At 36.5% G+C, this 20,075-nt stretch overlaps 1 protein-coding gene across 2 annotated transcripts in view; it reads left to right on the top strand.

Annotated features, from left to right (window-relative positions):
* Nucleotides 1–20,075, top strand: part of LOC126825425 (zinc finger CCHC domain-containing protein 17) — a 52,493-nt gene that overhangs the window by 9,700 nt on the left and 22,718 nt on the right. For both annotated transcript variants that reach the window (XM_050555113.1, XM_050555112.2), the window contains exon 2: nucleotides 9,986–10,043. In XM_050555113.1, coding sequence (XP_050411070.1) covers nucleotides 9,986–10,043 — 58 coding nt within the window. The remainder of the gene's footprint in view (nucleotides 1–9,985; nucleotides 10,044–20,075) is intronic.

Genomic DNA, 20,075 nt, shown 5'->3' on the forward strand with positions numbered 1-20,075 from the left:
ATAACATGTCTCTCTCAGCTATTATTCTAGATATATTTAATTGACGCATATACTATCTCCCTGATAATGTCTGTCTACTACAATCCCCGGTTGTACGTGACAAGGAGTAGGGTTGCCTGTCCAACCTCGTGGGTTTTCTCTGGGTCCTCCGGTTTCCTCCCACTGCTAAAGACCCCTACGTGCAAGCAATTTTTGAAATAAAATTAAAACCATATATTAGTCCCAAAATGACCTAGTTTGTGTCGAGTGGACGTTAAACCCCATTTCTCTCTCCCTCTCTGTCTACTACATCGTTAACACTGTTCATCACAGTGTTAACGATCTACTACAATCCCCGGTTGTACGTGACAAGGAGTAGGGTTGCCTGTCCAACCTCGTGGGTTTTCTCTGGGTCCTCCGGTTTCCTCCCACTGCTAAAGACCCCTACGCGCAAGCAATTTTTGAAATAAAATTAAAACCATATATTAGTCCCAAAATGACCTAGTTTGTGTCGAGTGGACGTTAAACCCCATTTCTCTCTCCCTCTCTGTCTACTACATCGTTAACACTGTTCATCACATTTTGCATACTGATAGTCCATTGGCCAATCACGCTATTTTACTGAGATTTCGTCTAATAGTTTGATGCAGCTATGGTGGGTGTGGCGCCAGGCAGGGTAAGCTTACTCTTCCGGACACCTGTTACCACTGTTTGTCGTGTATTTTGTACACTGTGAACAGTCCATATGCTGATTGCACTATTTTGCCTTATTACACGTTTTTTAGGACTTCAAATTTTGTCTAATGGTTTGGATTGTTCGTACTTGGTTTTATTTTATTTATACATAACTTTGAAACTTGTCTTGAAGAACAAAACCCTGAAGAGTCACGCAGACTTCAATTGTTAATTCAACATTGTACAGGAAAGGGTAAGGAGGCTATTGAAAGTTACCTGTTATAAAACTGCAAAGGAGACGTTGCAGGAAAATTTTGGTAGACCACATATTATTGCTAAAGGGCTTTTAACAAAATTAGAAAATTTACCTATTATTAAACATGCTGATGGCACAACTCTATTAGAATTTTGTAGACATTTAGAAATTACTAGTAGAACTTTGACAGGGGTGGGTCCCGATTATGTGAGTGATTTGAATCATTTACATACTCTTATTTTATTAAATAGAAAACTGACACTATTTCTTCGTGCCAAGTGGACTGAATGCGCAGGAAGAATCCTACAATCGACCTTAGACCGAAATTTTTAGACTTTCTTAGTTTCGTAAAATACAGAGCTAAACTGGTTAATAATGAATTCGGTGAAGATATTATGATTCAATCAAAAGACAAAATTACTGATAGACCTATGCCTAAGAAGTTTACAACTCTAACAGTACAACATAATGAAGAAGCATATCAAGAATTAAAATTTGTTTATTGTTCTGGTCAACATCAAATTTGGAAATGTTATAAGGCTAGTAAACTGTCTGATCAAGAACGTGTTAAGGCTGCACTTGATGACCGACTTTGTTTTAAATGTTTGACCTCAGGACATCAGTCAAAACTGTGTGATAAACCTGACATTAAATGCCAAATAGAAGGTTGTAGTAGAAATCACCATACATTGTTACATGGGGTTAAATTTTAGTACTTTAGCGGAACGAAGAAATATGGAAATGAAGAGACAAGAAACAAGAAATGTTAATTTTAATAGCAATTCGAAAACCAATGGAAATAATGATGTCAAGAACTGTGGAACAGTAACTGCTGCAACTGGGGCTGGCGAGTGTAAAGTTTGTTTAGGTACCATACCAGTCGAGTTGGAAGTAAACAATCAAGTAAAGAGAACCTATGCGTTGTTAGACACCGGGAGTGAAATTACACTTCTTAAACGGAAATATCTTGGCTAGTCTTGCAGTGGAAATAGATCATCACCTATTATAAAACTTACTGGTATAACCGGAGTACGACTGAAATAAATAGTGAGATTGTAGACATTGCTGTAAAATCATTGAATGCAGACACATGTTAGAACTGTTGAATCTACCCATTTCACAAAGTTGTATTCCACGGTTATCCGATATTCGAAAATGGCCTCATTTGAATGATGTTGAATATGAGGACTTAGACTCTATGGACATTGATTTAATAATTGGTGTTAAAGAGAAACCTCATTTGTTTATTCAGCATGATTACAGAGCAGGCGAAGAAGATCAACCTGTCGCAATTCGGTATAGTTTGGGTTGGATGGTTTTGGGACCTGTGGGCAAAACCAGGAAGGACTCTGCTGATTATTGTGTTAATTTTGTAAAAATTAACTCAGCTGATGATAAACTTGATAATTCTGACATTGATAGACTATGGAACACAAATTTCGGCGATTTAGAAGTAGATAATAAAGTTTGTATGTCGATCGATGATAAAAGAGCATTGTACATATTATTCAAAATAGTTTAATTCACGTAGGTGAACATTTTCAAGTTGCGTTACCATGGAAACGTAAACACCCAAGCTTACCTAATAATAAAAACATTGCAGAAGATAGACTTTATGGTTTTAAAGGGCGACTACATAGAGACCAACTGTTATTTGAGAAGTATACAACTACTGTTCAAGACTACATAGAGAAGGGAGTCAAGGGACATGCTGAAATAGTGCCAGAAGAAGACTTAGTTGTTAAAGATAGGCCAGTTTGGTATTTACCACATCACCCGGTTACACATCCGTTGTAAACAGAGAAGGTTAGAGTTGTTTTTGACTGTGCTGCTAAGTATAGAGGTACTACTTTGAATCGACAACTATTACAAGGTGTACAAAGAAATAACAGAAATACTATCTAAAGGTGGAATTCATATTACCAAATGGTGTAGTAATAACAGAGAATTTTTAGCTACTGTTCCAGAGACAGAAAGAGGCAAGTCAGTAGTAAATTTAGATTTGGAAAACTTACCAACGGAGAGTGCCTAAGGACTAAAATGGAACACAAAATCTGATACTTTTGCCTGGGAACCCTTGAATTCTGCTAACAGTAAACCAATGACAAGAAGAGGAATATTGTTGGTTGTATATTCCTTGTTCGATCCTCTTGGGTTTATAGCACCGTTTGTCATGAAAGCTAAACTGATATTGCAGATGTTGAGTCGAAAAAAGTTAGGGTGGGATGATCCTATAGCAGAAGAAGATAAACTTCAGTGGACTCGATGGTTAGATGATCTCCAAAAGTTATCAAATGTTAAAGTTGATCGTTGCTTTAAACCAAAGAACTTTGGTGAAGTTATTGACACACAATTGCATGTAATTTCCGATGTGTCGCGTGTAGGCTATTCTTCCGTTGCCTATCTTAGATTCGTTGATAAAGAAAACCGGATACATTGTTCATTTGTTACTGGAAAAGCTAGACTTGCTCCTGTATGTAAAATTTCGATCCCATGTTTAGAATTATCAGCAGCTGTAATTTCGGTTAAACTCAGTGAATTGATTCAAGATGAACTGGAATATGACATTAAAAAGTGTATATTTTGGACTAACTCAATGTCTGTGTTAAAATGTATAAATTAATAATGAATCTAAACGGTTTCATGCATCCATATGGGTGCTAATGTTTCTCAATTTAGATACGTAAATAGAGATGTTAATCCTTCGGATGATGGGTCAAAAGACTTAAAACTAAAATCATTCTTGATAGATGATAGATGGTTGACTGGTCCTGAGTTTTTGTACAAAGAAGAGAGTTGTTGGCCGAGAATAGTTGAAATCCCAGAATTACAAGACAGTGATCCAGAAGTTAGAAAAGAAGCACAGATTTATGCTACTGTGTCAAATGTAGATTGTTTGAATAATCTGTTACTACGTTTTTCGTCATGGTGGAAATTGAAAAGAGTTGTGTAGTAGCTTGGTTATTACGTTTTAAGCAGTTTATTTGGGATCGAGTAAATAGTCGTTTGGAATTAAGTGAACTTAGAAGTGTACCGAAACATTTGACTGTTGATGAACTTAATCATGCGGAAATTGCGATTCTGAAATTTATTCAACGTGATGTTTTCTCTGATGCTTTGAACATTATTAGTTCAGCTCTAGATGATTGGAAAAATCCTCAAAGATGTCTTTGAAGAAAATTGGTACGTCGTTGATTAAACTCAATCCCAAATTAAAGGATGATTTGTTATGTGTTGGTGGACGATTAGAATACACACCTGTTGAATTAAAACATCCTGTATAATATTACTGTATAAGCATCATTTCACAGATTTAAATATTCTTTATTATCATATGAACGTTGGTCAAATGGGACAAGAATCGGTTCTGTCAGCATTAACACAGAAATTTTGGGTTGTTAAAGGGCGTTCGGCTGTACGAAGCGTTCTTAATAAATGTATTGATTGTCAACGTAGAACTAAAAAAACCTGAAGAACAGTTTATGGCTAATTTACCAAAAGAGAGATTAACCCCTGATAAACCCCCATTTACTTGTGTCGGTGTGGACTACTTTGGACCTTTATTAGTAAAACAAGGTAGATGTACTGTTAAACGTTATAGCTGCCTTTTCACGTGTATGTCAACACTCGCTGTTCACATTGAGATAACTCATAATTTGAACACGGACTCCATGATTAATGCATTGCGTAGATTTATTAGTGTTTGGGTTATCCTGAATCCATTATAAGTGACAATGGTACAAACTTTACCAAAGCTGACAAGGAACTGAAAGAAGCTATTCAGAACTTTAACAACTCTAGAATTGTTGATGTTTGTGCACAAAAAAGTATATCTTGGCGATTTAATCCTCCTGCAGCTAGTCACATGGGTGGCATATGGGAGATAATGATCCGATCGGTACGACAAATTTTGAAGTCACTTGTAAAAGAACAGTTAGCATCTGACGAAGTGTTGTTAACTGTCATTGCTGACGTTTTGTTATATATCATTATTTGCTTGATAACGATATCTGTACGTGTATCGAAACGTAGCATGTTAATAAATTCAGAAGTAGTGTATCCATATAAGTGTTTTTAATCTGACGTTGTTCTTATTTTAAACAACAGACCGCTTACTAGAAATAGCGATAGTGTATCTGACGCATTACTATTGACTCCCAATCATTTATTACATCTACGACCCTGTTCTAGTTTACCCCTTGGGACCTTTGAAAAGAAAGATTTGTATATCAAACGTAAATGGCGACAAGCACAATATTTTGCTGGCGTCGTTGGGTTAAAGAGTATTAACCCACCTTATTAGAGCGTACTAAGTGGAATATTGCTAAAAGAAATATTTGTATTGGAGATGTTGTACTTTTAGTAGATGATAATTATCCTAGAGGTCAGTGGCCTATAGCATGTATTGTAGATGTTATTAAGTCACAAGATGTTTTTGTAAGATCTGTAAAACTTAAAACTAGTTCAATGGTTGCAACTAATGTTAAACGACAACATAATAACGTATCTGTACATGGTAGTATTGTATTAACAAGGCCTATAACTAAGATTTGTTTATTTGAACTGGATTAATTACATATCCTGGAAAATGTACATGGATATTTACATGTAGTTAAATATATTACTATTGTCCATTTAGACGTTAAGAAAATGGTATTATTGTTTGTGGTAGTTTTTACTGTTAAGTTAAAATTCGGCATGTACTGTCGGTCGGTTTATTCTGGTGTGCTTTTGGTTTACATAAAAATGTCGGCAATTAGTTTTTATGTAGGGGCTGGTGTAGCTACCTTTTTATACGCCCACATGGAAATGTGGTCGTATATTGTCGTCGCCCCTCTCCGTCTGTCGGTCTGTCCGTCCACAATTTCTTGTGAACACTCTACAGACTACATTTATCATCTGATTGTTTTGAAATTGATATATGGTGTTTGCATTAGTGAGCTGAAGAAGCCTATTTAATTTCAAGAACTTCCGTTGTTTTCTTCTGGAGTTATGGCCACTGTTTCACTTTATTCCACCTTGTGAACGCGCTAACGAAAAAGTTATCAACCGATCTGTATGAAATTTATATGCATCATTTAAATTAGTCTATTGAATTTTAGCAGTTTCCGTTAGTTACATCTAGAGTTATGGCCCGTGTTTCACTTTGTTGAATCTTGTGAACGCTCTAATGACAACAGTAATCATCCGATCTGTATGAAATTTGTATGCATCATTTAAATTAGTGAAGCGAAGAAGCCTATTGGATTTCAGCAATTTCTGTTAGTTACGCCGTGAGTTATGGCCCTTGTTTCACATTGTGGTACATGTACCTTGTGAATGCTCTAACGACAAAAGTTATCGACCGATCTGTAAGAAATTTAAATGTATCATTTAAATTAGTAAAACAAAGAAGCCTATTGAATTTCAGCAATTTCCATTAATTACATCTAGAGTTATGGCCCTTGTTTCACTTTGTTGAATCTTGTGAACGCTCTAATGACAACAGTTATCATCCGATCTGTATGAAATTGATATGCATCATTTAAATTAGGGAAACGAAGAAACCTATTGAATTTCCGCAATTTCCGTTAATTAAGCCGTGAGTTATGGCCCTTGTTTCACTTTTTTGTACCGTGAATTTCAACAATTTCTGTAGATTACTTCCAGAGTTACGGCCCTTGTTTTAGTTTTTAGAACCTTGTGAACCCTCAATCGACAAAAATTATTTATAATGTCATCTGTATGAAATTGTCTATTAAATGCCATGACAATATTTTAGACGGTTTTGGCCAGGTCTTTGATTTTGACGCTTATGCAAAGTGTGGCGCAGTTTCCCTGTTTTTTGGCTAAGCTCAAGCAGACGGCTTCACGACTGGAGTATGAATTTGAAAAGGTCTTGTGGTGTCTTAGACACCGGGTTTAAAAACTACATGAAAACCAAACCAAACTACTAACATGAAAATTATGATGTGGTTGTGTTTTTATTGACTGAGAGCCCATGTCCAGCTTATTGGAATATTTCCTTAAATTGTTATTATTGAACTTTTAGTTTGAACTTTGACGATTTTGTTTGTTTAGCCTACTTGGAACCGAAATGACGATTGGATTGATTTAAGTAATTGACATTGTTTGTAACAGTGATGGTTTCAGTTTAATAAACTGTGGAAAATTTGATGAGATTTGTACTGATAATAGTAATAAATAGTGATAAACGATCCAGTGTGACTTATGTCACACAGTTTTTGGACCAAATATTAAGCAAACAGAGTTAACTGCCCTTGAGCTTGGTACACGCTACGAACTTAGTGTGCCGTTCAAAATTTCGCGGCACACTTAGGACAATCTATCGCGACACACTGCTGTAGTGTACCGCTTTTTTTTTTTAAAGGAAAAAGGAATGATGTAGAGGTGGTGAGTGGGCGGGGGTATAATAATCCCATTTAAAATTTAGTGCTGAGGAATTTTTATACGTCCACATGAAAATACGGGTCCAATTGTCAGATTCCAAATCATAACCAGTTTTTGGACCAAATATTAAGCCAAACAGAGTTAACTGGGGAATTTTTATGCGCCCACATTTTCATGTGGACATATATCGTCGCCCCTGTCCGTCCACAATTGTTTGTGAACACTCTACAGGTCACAATTTTTACCCGATTTCAATGAAACTTGAAATATAGGTTTATCACCCTAAGATCTCGGTCCCTTTTGATATTGGCATGTATTGGACTGCAACTTCATGAATTATGTCCCCTGATTGTATGAAAAATCACGTTTTTAGCTTGTGAACACTGTAGAGCTCGCAATTTTTTTCGATTTCGTTAACTTGAAATGTATGTTTATAACCCACAGATCGCGGTTCATTTCAATGGTCACGCATGTCGGACCATAACTTCCTGAATTATAGCCCCTGATTGTACGAAAAATAGCGTTTTTGGCTTGTGGACCCTATAGAGGTCACAATTTTTATCCGATTTAAAAAAACGTTTGAATATATCACCGTTATACTCTAATGATGGTTGAGTTCGAATTTCGTGAAAATCGGGCCAAAACTGCCGGACAAAATGGCCACCCCTCTTACGCAAATAGTGTAAACATCTGGTAAATCAATGTTGTGGACCCTCTAGAGGTCACAATTTTGATCCGATTTCGATGAAACTTGAAATACATGTTTATAACCCAAAGATATTGGTTCCTTTTGATATTCGTGCATATCGAATTGTAACTTCCTGAATTATGGCCCTTGATTGAACAAAAAATCCTGTTATTAGCTTGTGGTCCCTGTAGAGGTCACAATTTTTATCCGATTTAAAAAAAAAATGTGTGAATATATCACCATTATACACTAAGATCTTGGTTCCTTTTTATAATCGCGGATACCCGAACTTAACTTCCTGGATTATGGCCTCTGATTGTTTGAAAAATCGCATTTTTAGCTCGTGGATTCTCTAGAGGTCACAATATTTTTCCTATTTTAAAAAACCTTTAAATACATCACCATTCCACCATAATGAAGATTGAATTCGAATTTCGGGAAAATCGAAATGAAACTGCCCGACAAAATGGCCGCTCTTTGTACGCAAATTGTGTAGAAGTGTGTAATATATTTGCACATTTCAGGCCATAACTTTCTGGATTATTGCCCCTGATTGTGCAAAAAATCGCTTTTGTTTTTAGCTTGTTCTCTATCCATCTCTTGCAAAATGTGGGCGTATCCTGCCTAGCAGCCACATGTTTTTGTTAGATTTGACAATATTCAACTCTGTGTCGCCTACTATGCCAGTATGGCACAATTAACAATTGACATATTGTACATCGATAGCCAATTATATATTATATTATTATTCATAATAAGCTAAAATATTGTTATCTTACCGGTACTTATTGTCCGCCGCCTTTCGAAGAAAGCAGGGGACTATTAAAATGGGTTCGTCTGTCTGTCTGGCTGTCTCTCTTCCGTCCGTCCGTCCGCCTGTCCGTCCGTCTGTCCGTTTCACTTTTTGGGACACAATAACTCTCCTTCTAATTGACCTAGGTTCTAGGTTCTAAGATGCGCATTTTTGGCGTAGGCTAAGCAGAGATAAGCAATTTGATTGGTTGATGCTTTGGGACACGATTACTTTAGTTCCAATTAAGTGACAGTGATGAAACTTAGTGTATAGTTTCATTACATAAATACCTTGACCAAGTTCGATGATGAGCATTTTCTGCTTAGTTATAAGCAATTTGATTGGCCAAGACTTTGGAACACAACAACTCTCCTTCTCCTTCTAATTAAGCAAGAATGTTCAATGCCTTGATGGAGTGCGATGATGAGCATTTTCTGCTTAGGGTAAGCAGAGATAAGCAATTTGATCGGTTGATGCTTTGGAACACAATAACTTTAGTTCTAATTAAGTGAGAGTGATGAAACTTGGTGTATAGTTTCATTTCATCAATACCTTGACTAAGTTCGATGATGAGAATTTTCTGCTTAGGCTACGGAGCAATAAGCATTTTGATTGGTCAAGACTTTGGAACATAACAACTCTTCTTCTAATTGAGGTAGAATGTTTAAACTTGATGTAGATGTTCGTCTTGACTGAGTTCAATGATTAACATATCGAGCTAAAGCTAAGCAGAGATAAGCAATTTCCTTGGTCGATGCTTTGGGGCAAGATAACTTTGATTCTATCTGATAGAGAGTGATGAAACTTAGTGTATAGTTGATAATCAATTTGATTGCTTGATACTTTGGAAAAAAATAGATGTGCAATTAATTAATATGTGTCATCTATTTATTTGGGGATTTCGACGGGCGACATCAGCCTCACTGTTGGCTTGTTTACAGGGAGTATGGCTGTTTGGCCTAATCCCAGGCAACTCGCTGCGAGTTCCAGAGCTGCTTTGGGTAGTCATTTTAATTGCTTATATGGTCATCATTTATTAGCGACATATTTAACGTGGGTACCCAAAACAGTTCTAGAAGCGAGATGCCTGTGTTTAATATATGTACATCCTAAAAAAAAAGGTAAGATTATTTTAGCATTTACAAATTTTGAAGCAGAGAAGCCAGTTATTCTTGATGATCTATTCATAAATAACTATTTTCAGGTAGCCAGTGTACAGAATTATGGAGTATTTGTTAAAATACCAGGATGTAAAAAACAGGGTGAGAAGACTGCTTATTTACTGACGTATACCTCCACAAATATGGAAGCGTGGGAGAGTTGGGTCACTTTGTAAACTTCCCTATATTCCACAGTATATTATATATATATATAAAAGAAAGTTACTATATTTTAGGTGAATCGGGAACAACCCACCCTGGCTTTTAGTAAGTTTGTTTGAATTTGTGTGATAATATTTAAAGTGGTGAAGGATTTTCAAGAGGTGTTAAAATGGCACAAGTCTACCCACCCGCTGGGGAGAGTTGTGCATATGCGTGGTAAACATGAGCCGGGGTAAGGATTTCTACACAGTGGCTTAAACAATAAACAGACACATTTAACTAGTCAGTGGTAATATGTAAATTGACAATCACGTGTGCTGCAATCACATCAACGCGCGACCTTTCCGATCGTTTGAGTTTGGGCAACAAAAATGACAAGTGAAGACAATAAAATTAATTTGGAAACAATTCATTGTCAGTCTTCTCAATTTTATTCACAATGAATATATCACCGATTACACGAATACTCGTAAATATTGCTTTTCACATCATCATCACCCCATAATTGTAAATACCCTGTATATTATATATGTTTTAATAAATTATATTAGACCCTACATCCCTGTCAATTATATGCAACTCTGTGGCTAACATTTATAAATAAACACACTTTATTTCATAATTTTAATTGATAATATTTCATAACGCGGGATCTAATCCCAATGCTCTGTGGTTATTAGTCCATTTTCAATGTTTTATGATTACGACAAAAACTATGAAAAAAGTCCACAGCTTCTCAATAATTTCCATATTTAATTCACGTTCCGACTGTTCACGTCAATAATATTCCTGATTTAATTACTTTTTTTTTCTTTATTCGACAGATACTGAACTCGAAACATTGTTGATAAGAACAGTTTGGGATGTCTAAATATGGTTTATCGTCTTTATGAAAATGTATTTAAAACAAAAAATCACTTGTCAAAAGAGGTATCGCAGATTGCATGTATTATTCGATCTTGTGGGTTAATTATGCAGACCGTGGGAAAAACATGTGCAAGTTTCGCGCTAAATTTAACCATTTTCACTGCATCTGTGTAGCATACAATAACTCATATGGCATGGTACCTTTTACGGTAATACTATAGAATTCAAAGCGTTGATTGGTTGAGGCATGATCGCGATCTACGAAATGCCATCAGAAAATTCCATTCTCTGTGGATTTCAAAATGGAGTTGTACTTGTGGTTAATATAGGCCTATAGTTAATAACCGAGAGTACAATCGTATGGATACATTGCCCTGTGAATTTCAAAACAAAGCCGGGATTTTCGGAAATTGTGTTACCGAGATGAAAAATTCTGAACAGTTTTTGCACAACGGAAATAATATTGGAAGAGAAATAGAAAGACATGGAACTATCTGACGATAATTAAACCGATGTGCGGTATCATATGATTTGTTCAAATTCTTGTTGATAATAATTTTTGGTATTTATACAAAAAAAAAATAATAACGTTATATACTTATTCAATGATTCAATCGCCTCAGCTATTAATTTTGCCGAGGCAAATGTAAAATACATCGGCATTTACGGATTTACCCCGGCTACAGCAGATTGCCGAGGTTAATTGACAGGACTGCTTAAGTTCATCAGGATATATTAAAGGAATAGTATTCTTTTTGTTCTGAACATGTGTTCAAAAGAAATAATCCCACCCAACTGTCTAACCAAATAATTAATACGGGCGTATTTATGTTTGTAAACACCCAAACTCATTACTGGGTCCGAGAGCAATAGCTTATTCATACACAAAATTTGAATTGTCGTGAAAGAGCCAAACACCGTTACGATAGACAAGCCTTGCTGAGATCCCCTTATACGAAATGATCTGTCCCGATAAGTGAGGTAATTAGCTTCCATTTGTATACGCCCACATTGAAATGTGGTCGTATATCGCGTCACCCCTGTGCGTCCGCCCGCCCGCCCGTCTGGCGTCCACAATTGCTTGTGGACGCTCTAGAGGCAAAAGTTAATATCCAATTGACTTTAAATTTATACACAGTGTTTAAGGTCATGAGACGAAGAAGCCTATTGATTTTTATACGCCCACATTTTCATGTGGATGTATATTGTCGTCGCCCCTGTCCGTCCGGACGTCCATCCATCCGTCCGTCCACAATTGTTTGTGAACAGTCTACAGGTCACAATTTTTATCCGATTTCAATGAAACTTGAAATACAGGTTTATCACCCTAAGATCTCGGTTCCTTTTTGATATTGGCATGTATCGGACTGTAACTTCATGGATTATGGCCCGTGATTGTACGAAAAATCACATTTTTAGCTTGTGAACACTGTAGAGGTCACAATTTTTATCCGATTTGGTTTAAACTTGACATGTATGTTTATAACCCACAGTTCTCGGTTCCTTTCGATATTCGTGCATATCGGACCATAACTTCCTGAATTATGGCCCCTGATTGTTGAAAAATCGTGTTTTTTTAGCTTGTGGACCCAGTAGAGGTCACAATTTTTATCCGATTTAAAAAAACGAAACTGACGGACAAAATGGCCGCCCCTCGTTCGCAAATAGTGTAAAAATATTGTGTACCAGGGTTCTGGACCCTCTGGAGGTCACAATTTTCATCTGATTTTGATGAAACTTGAAATGCATGTTTATAACCCACAGATCTCGGTTCTTAATATATTTGCGCATATCGGACCATAACTTTCTGAATTATGGCCCCTGATCGTATGAAAAATCGTGCTTTAAGCTTGTGAACCCCGTAGAGGTCACAATTTTTATCCGATTTAAAAAAACGTTACAATATATCACCGTTACACCTTAAGGATGTTTGAGTTCGAATTTCGTAAAAATCTGACTGAAACTGACAGACAAAATGGCCAGCCCTCGTTCGCAAATAGTGTCAAAATATTGTGTATCAGGATTGTGGACCCTCTGGAGGTCACAATTTTCATCTGATTTTGATGAAACTTGAAATGCATGTTTATAACCCACAGATCTCGGCCCCTGATTGTACGAAAAATCGTGTTTTTAGCTTGTGGACCCCGTAGAGGTCACAATTTTTATCCGATTTAAAAAAACCTTACATTATATCACCGTTACACCCTAAGGAGTTGAAATTTCTTAAACTTCGGACCGAATCTGATGAAGAAAATGGCCGCCCCTCGTTCGCAAATAGTGTAAAAATATTGTGTATCAGGGTTGTGGACCCTCTGGAGGTCACAATTTTCATCTGATTTTGATGAAACTTGAAATGCATGTTTATAACCCACAGATCTCGGTTCCTAACAATATTCGCGCATATCGGACCATAACTTCCTGAATTATGACCCCTGATTGTACGAAAAATCACGTTTTTAGCTTGTGGACCCCATAGAGGTCACAAAACTGTTTGAATATATTACAGTTACACCCGATGCTTTAGTTGCAATTTCGTAAAAATCGGACCGAAATTGATGGACAAAATGGCCGCCCCTCGTTCGCAAATAGTGTCAAAATATTGTGTATCAGGGTTGTGGATCGTCTGGAGGTCACAATTTTCATCGGTTTTGATAAAATTTGAAATGCATGTTTATAACCCAAATATTGTGGTTCCTTTCTATTTTCGTGCATATCTATTCGTAACTTCCTGAATTATGGCCCCTGATTGTACGAAAAATCGAGTTTTTAGCTTGTCCCTCTAGAGGTCACAATTATTATCCGATTTAAAAAAACGTTTGAATATATCACTGTTACACTGTAATTTTGTCTGAGGGTGAGTTCCACGAAAATGGACTAAAATTGCCAGACAAAATGGCCGCCCCTCGTACGCAAATGGTGTACACATCTGGTATATCAAAGTTGTGGACCCTCTAGAGGCCACAATTTTGATCAGATTTTGATGAAACTTGAAATGCAAGTTTATAACCCAAAGATCTTGCTTCCTTTCAATATTCGCGCATATCGAATTGTAACTTCCTTAATTATGGCCTCTGGTTGTACGAAAAATCACGTTTTTAGCTTGTGGTCCCTCTAGAGGTCACAATTATTATTCGATTTAAAAAAACGTTCGAATATATCACCATTACACATTCAGATCAAGGGTTCCTTTTGATAATCGCGTATATCCGCACGTAACTTCCTGGATTATGGCTCCTGATTGTTCGAAAAATTGCATTTTTAGCATGCGGATTCTCTAGATGTCACAATTTTTTTTCCGATTTTAAAAACAGTTTAAATATATCACCATTCCACCATAATGAAGGTTGAATTTCAATTTCGGGAAAATCGAAATGAAACTACCCGACAAAATCGCAGCACTTTGTACGCAAATTGTGTAAAAGTACATGTTTCCCTTTGTTGTACCTTGTTTATGCTCTAACGACAAAAGTTAGTATCCGATCTGTATGAAATTTATATGCATCATTTAGATTAGTAAAACAAAGAAGCTTATTGAATTTCAGCAATTTGTGTAATTACATCTAGAGTTATGGCCCTTGTTGAATCTTTTGAACGCTTTAATGACAACAGTTATCATCCGATCTGTTTGAAATTGATATGCATCATTTAAATTAGTGCAACGAAGATGCCTATTGAATTTCAACAATTTTCGTTAATTACACCGTGAGTAATGGCCCTTTTTTCACTTTGTTGTACCTTGTGAATGCTTTAACGACAAAAGTTATTATCCGATCTGTATGAAATTTATAGGTATCGTTTAAATTAGTAAATCGAACAAGCCTATTGAGTTTCAGCAAATTTTCGTTAATTACATCTAGAGTTATGGGCCTTGTTTCACATTGTTGAATCTTGTGAACGCTTGAACGACAAAAGTTATCACCCAATCTGTATGAAATTCATATGCATCATTTAAATTAGTGAAATGAAGAAGCCTATTGAATGTCAGCAATTTCTGTCAATTACTTCTAGAGTTATGGCCCTTGTTTTACTTTGTTGAACCTTGTGAACATTCGAACGACAAAAGTTATAATCCGATCTGTATGAAATTGATATGTATTATTTCCATTAGTAAAATGAAAAAGTCTGTCGAATTTCAACAATTTCTGTAGATTACTTCCAGAGTTACAGCCCTTGTTTTAGTTTTTAGAACCTTGTGAACCCTCAAACGACGAAAATTATAATGTCATCTGTATGAAATTGTCTATTAAATGCCCCCTAATTACCTGCAAAAGAACAAATATACGACAACTCTTGTCGACAGCTCATACGATTTAGCTGCTGTGGGCGTATGTTTAGTTGCCTGGCAACCTATCTTTATCCGATTTTGTTGAAACTTGAAATGTAAGTTTATAACCCAAAGATCTCGGTTCCTTTCGATATTCGCGCATATCGGACCGTAACTTCCTGAATTATGGCCCCTGATTGTACAAAAAATCACATTTTTAGCTTGTGGACCCCATAGAGGTCACAATTTTTATCCGATTTACAAAACCGTATGAATATATCACTGTCACACCCTAAGGATGACTGAGTTCGAATTTCATAAAAATCGGACCGAAACTGACAGACAAAATGGCCGCCCCTCGTTCTCAAATAGTGTCAAAATATTGTGTATCAGGGTTGTGGATCCTCTAGAGGTCACAATTTTCATCTGATGTTGATGAAATTTGAAATGCATGTTTATAACCCAAATATCTTGGTTGCTCTCTATTTTCGTGCATATCGAATCATAACTTCCTGAATTATGGCCCCTGATTCTACGAAAAATCACGTTTTTAGCTTGTGGTCCCTCTAGAGGTCACAATCATTATCCGATTTAAAATAACGTTCGAATATATCACCATTACACCGTAATTTTGTCTGAGGATGAATATCATGAAAATCAGACCAAAATTGCCAGACAAAATGGCAGCCCCTCGTACGCAAATAGTGCAAAAATCTGGTATATCAAATTTGTGGAGCCTCTAGAGGCCACAATTTTGATTAGATTTTGATGAAACTTGAAATGCAAGTTTAAAACCCAAAGATCTTGGTTCCTTTCAATATTCGCGCATATCGAATTGTAACTTCCTGAATTATGGCCTCTGGTTTTACAAAAAATCGCATTTTTAGCTTGTGGTCCCTCTAGAGGTCACAATTATTATTCGATTTAAAAAAACGTTCGAATATATTACCGTTACACTGTAATGTTTGTTGACTTCGAATTGCGTGAAAATCAGGCCAAAACTTCTGGACAAAATGGCCGCGCCTCGTATGCATATAGTGTAAACATCTGGCAAATCAAGGTTGTGGACCCTCTAGAGGTCACAATTTTTATTAGATTTTGTTGAAACTTGAAATGTAAGTTTATAACCCAAAGATCTCGGTTCCTTTCGTTATTCGCGCATATCGGATTGTAACTTCCTGAATTATGGCCCTTGAATGTACAAAAAATCACCTTTTTAGCTTGTGGTCCATGTAGAGGTCACAATTTTTATCTGATTTAAAAAAAACTTGTGAATATATCACCATTACATACTAAGATCAAGGTTTCCTTTTGATAATCGCATATATCCGAACGTAACTTCCTGGATTATAGCTCCTGATTGTTCGAAAAATCGCATTTTTTAATTTTTAGCATGTGGACCCTATATAGGTCACAATTTTTTTTTCCGATTTTAAAAACCATTTAAATATATCACCATTTCACCATAATGAAGGTTGAATTCGAATTTCGGGAAAATCTAAATACAACTGCCCGACAAAATGGCCGCACTTTGTACGCAAATTGTGTAAAAGTATGCTACGAAGCTTTTGGACCCTCTAGAGGTCACAATTTTTATCTGATTTTGATGAAACTTAAAACATATCTTTATATCCCAAAGATCTCAGTCACTTTTGATATTTGCACATTTCAGACCATAACTTTCTGGATTATTGGCCCTGATTGTACAAAGAATCCTGTTTGTTTTTAACTTGTTCTCTATCCATCTCTTGCAAAATGTGGGCGTATCCTGCCTGGCAGCTGCTGGTTATCTGATTTTGTTGAAACTTGAAATGTAAGTTTATAAACCAAAGATCTCGGTTCCTTTAGATATTTGTGCATATCGAATTGTAATTTCCTGAATTATGGCCCTTGATTGTAGGAAAAATCACTTTCTTTTTAGCTTGTTCTCTATCCATCTCTCGAAAATGTGGGCGTATCCTGCCTGGCAGCCGCTAAAGTTAATATCCGATTGACTTTAAATTTATATACAGTGTTTAAGGCCATGAGACGAAGAAGCCTATTGATTTTCAGCGATTTCTGATAATTACTGCCAGAGTTATGGCCCTTGATCACTTTGAAAAATTTTGTGGATGCTCTAGAGTTTAAAGTTAATATCCAGTTGACTTTAAATTTATACACAGTGTTTAAGGTCATGGCCCTTGATCACTTCAAAAAATCTTGTAAATGCTCTAGAGGCTAAAGTCCAATTGACTTTAAATTTATACACCGTGTTTGAGGTCATGAGATGAAGAATCATATTGATTTTCAGTGATTTGGGATAATTACTGCCAAAGTTATGGCCCTTGATCACTTTGAAAAATCTTGTGATGCCGCTAGAGGCTAAAGTTATCATCCGATTGACTTCAGATTGATTGAGACGAACAAGTATATTGATTTTCAATGAATTTTTATGACTTGAACAGCTAAATCTATGATGTTAAAAGTTTCGTATACTAAACGTTAGCATGGGGGAGAACAAATTCTAATGGATTTCTAATAATTACTTAATGAGTTGTTACTCTTAATCAGATTTTAGTGTATTGTAAATGTTTCATTACCGAAAAAAGTAAAAATATGCGACAACTCTTGGTGACTGCCCAGACGATTTAGATGCTGTGGGCGTATGTTTCTTTGCCTGGCAACCTATCTTTGTATTTATTGATGTCCAAGTTTTTGAGGAGTCCAAAGGATATATGCGAGCTTTTGATTAGCCATCAAAAAGATATTTATCCTGCTCATATTATGAACTTTGATTTTGAATCTTCTGATGAATATTAAGAATAAACTAATATCTAAACATGTCTCTAGTGTACTGTGTTTTTTTTATGTACATTTCCAGATCTCTTGAAAAGTACCATTATAATTTAATATTTTGAATGACGAAATTGGTACTGAACAAAAAAGCAATCTGATTAAAATACAGATGTATATTTTGTTACGTTTTTTTATACTTTCCATGGCCTACACTACATGAAGATCTGACAGGTTGTACTAGGAGGGTGCGTCAGGGCTCAAACGAGCGGCTTTTGGCCCTATGATGTCAGATATGGATTAATCAATCAGCGATGACGTTTCTAGGGGTTTACCCACAGTTCTGTGCAGAGCACGCCAAAAACTCGCCGTAACAGACCATTTCATTGGCTTATTCATTGGCTAACTAGATCGCTAGACGAGAAAACACTTTGCCAAGCTCTAAGAAAATCATCATTTAAATCAAGGTGAACTCATTTCCCGCCAATTTCCCCACCCCCTTCCATACACGCACACCTGCTACCCCCACCCCACCTCCCCACAAATCAAAACAGTTGTCCCGGGGCATCATATACACTTCTTTAGAGATTGACTTTCCTAGAAATTTATGTTTTATTAATATATAACAAGATCATCATTTATGTCAACATAATCACATTTTGCCCCAATTGTTAACATTGGACCCCCCCCCCCCCTCCATATCTCGAAAACCTCGGTCTCATAAATTCACAGCTTGGGTGGTGATCCCCCCCCCCTTCAGCTTCCAGACTATTACACTGAAATTTCTTTTCATCAAGAATTTGTGCCAAGTTGGCTTCAGGTGTTCGAATAGCCAAGTTATTCCTCTGCTTAAAAGATTGCCAAAAATGTTCCTCTGTCATTCCTCTTGTTCTCCACAACATTGGTTCAATAATATCATTTCTTGTTGCGAATTCCACAACCAGGGAACAACATTTATTTCTGGTTAGTCCAGGAAACTGAACTGCCAAAATCTTAATATGCTCTGCTAATTCAACTTTCATATCTGTAGAAAAAATCATGTTCTTTAACTGGCAGTTTTTAAAACCAAAAACGTCGCCTGGTTTATCAATATATCTTTTAAGGGTCATCCTTGAAATATTAAAGTCTTTAGCAGTTGCTCTAATAGTAATACTGGACCCTGTTTGAACTTGTATCTTGGCTCTCTCTAAAATATCTTGAGGCACACTGCATTCACTGCCAGTGTCACCCCCCCTCCCCTCCTCCCCCCCCCCTCCCTAACAACTGTCCCAACTCTTCCTCATGTCAACCATATTTGAAAATCTCATCTTTTTGTCGGTCGACAGACTTTTTGGGAGACACAATAACTCTCTTTCTAATTGAGCTTGAATGTTCAAACTTGGTATAGATGTTTATTAGGCCAATGCCTTGATGGAGTTCGAAGATGAACATTTTCTGCATAGGGTAAGAAGAGATGAGCAATTTGATTGGTTGATGCTTTGGGCCATGGTAACTTTAGTTCTGATTAAATGAGAGTGACGAAACCTTGGTGTATAATCAGTACCTTGACTAAGTTCGATAATGGGCATTTTCTGCTCAGGGTAAGCAGAGCGATAAGTAATTTGATTGGCCGAGACTTTGGAACACAATAACTCTCTTTCTAATTGAGCTAGAATGTTCAAACATGGTGTAGGTGTTTATTAGGTCAATGCCTTGATGGAGTTCGAGGATGAGCATTTTCTGCTTAGGGTAAGCAGAGATAAGCAATTTGATTGGTTGATGCTTTGGGGCATGATAACTTTAGTTCTAATTAAGTGAGAGTGATGAAACTTGGTGTATAGTTTCATTACATCAATACCTTGACTAAGTTCGATAATGAGCATTTTCTGCTAAGGGTAAGCAGAGCGATAAGCAATTTGATTGTCCGAGACTTTGGAACACAATAACTCTCCTTCTAATTGAGCTATAAAGTTCAAACTTGGTGTAGGTGTTTATTAGGTCAGTGCCTTGATGGAGGTCGAGGATGGGCATTTTCTGCTTAGGGTAAGCTGAGATAACCAATTAGATTGGTTGATGCTTTGGGACATGAT

Source organism: Patella vulgata, chromosome 6 (genome assembly GCF_932274485.2).
Source record: "Patella vulgata chromosome 6, xgPatVulg1.2, whole genome shotgun sequence".
In the NCBI taxonomy this organism is placed as follows: Eukaryota; Metazoa; Mollusca; class Gastropoda; family Patellidae; genus Patella; species Patella vulgata.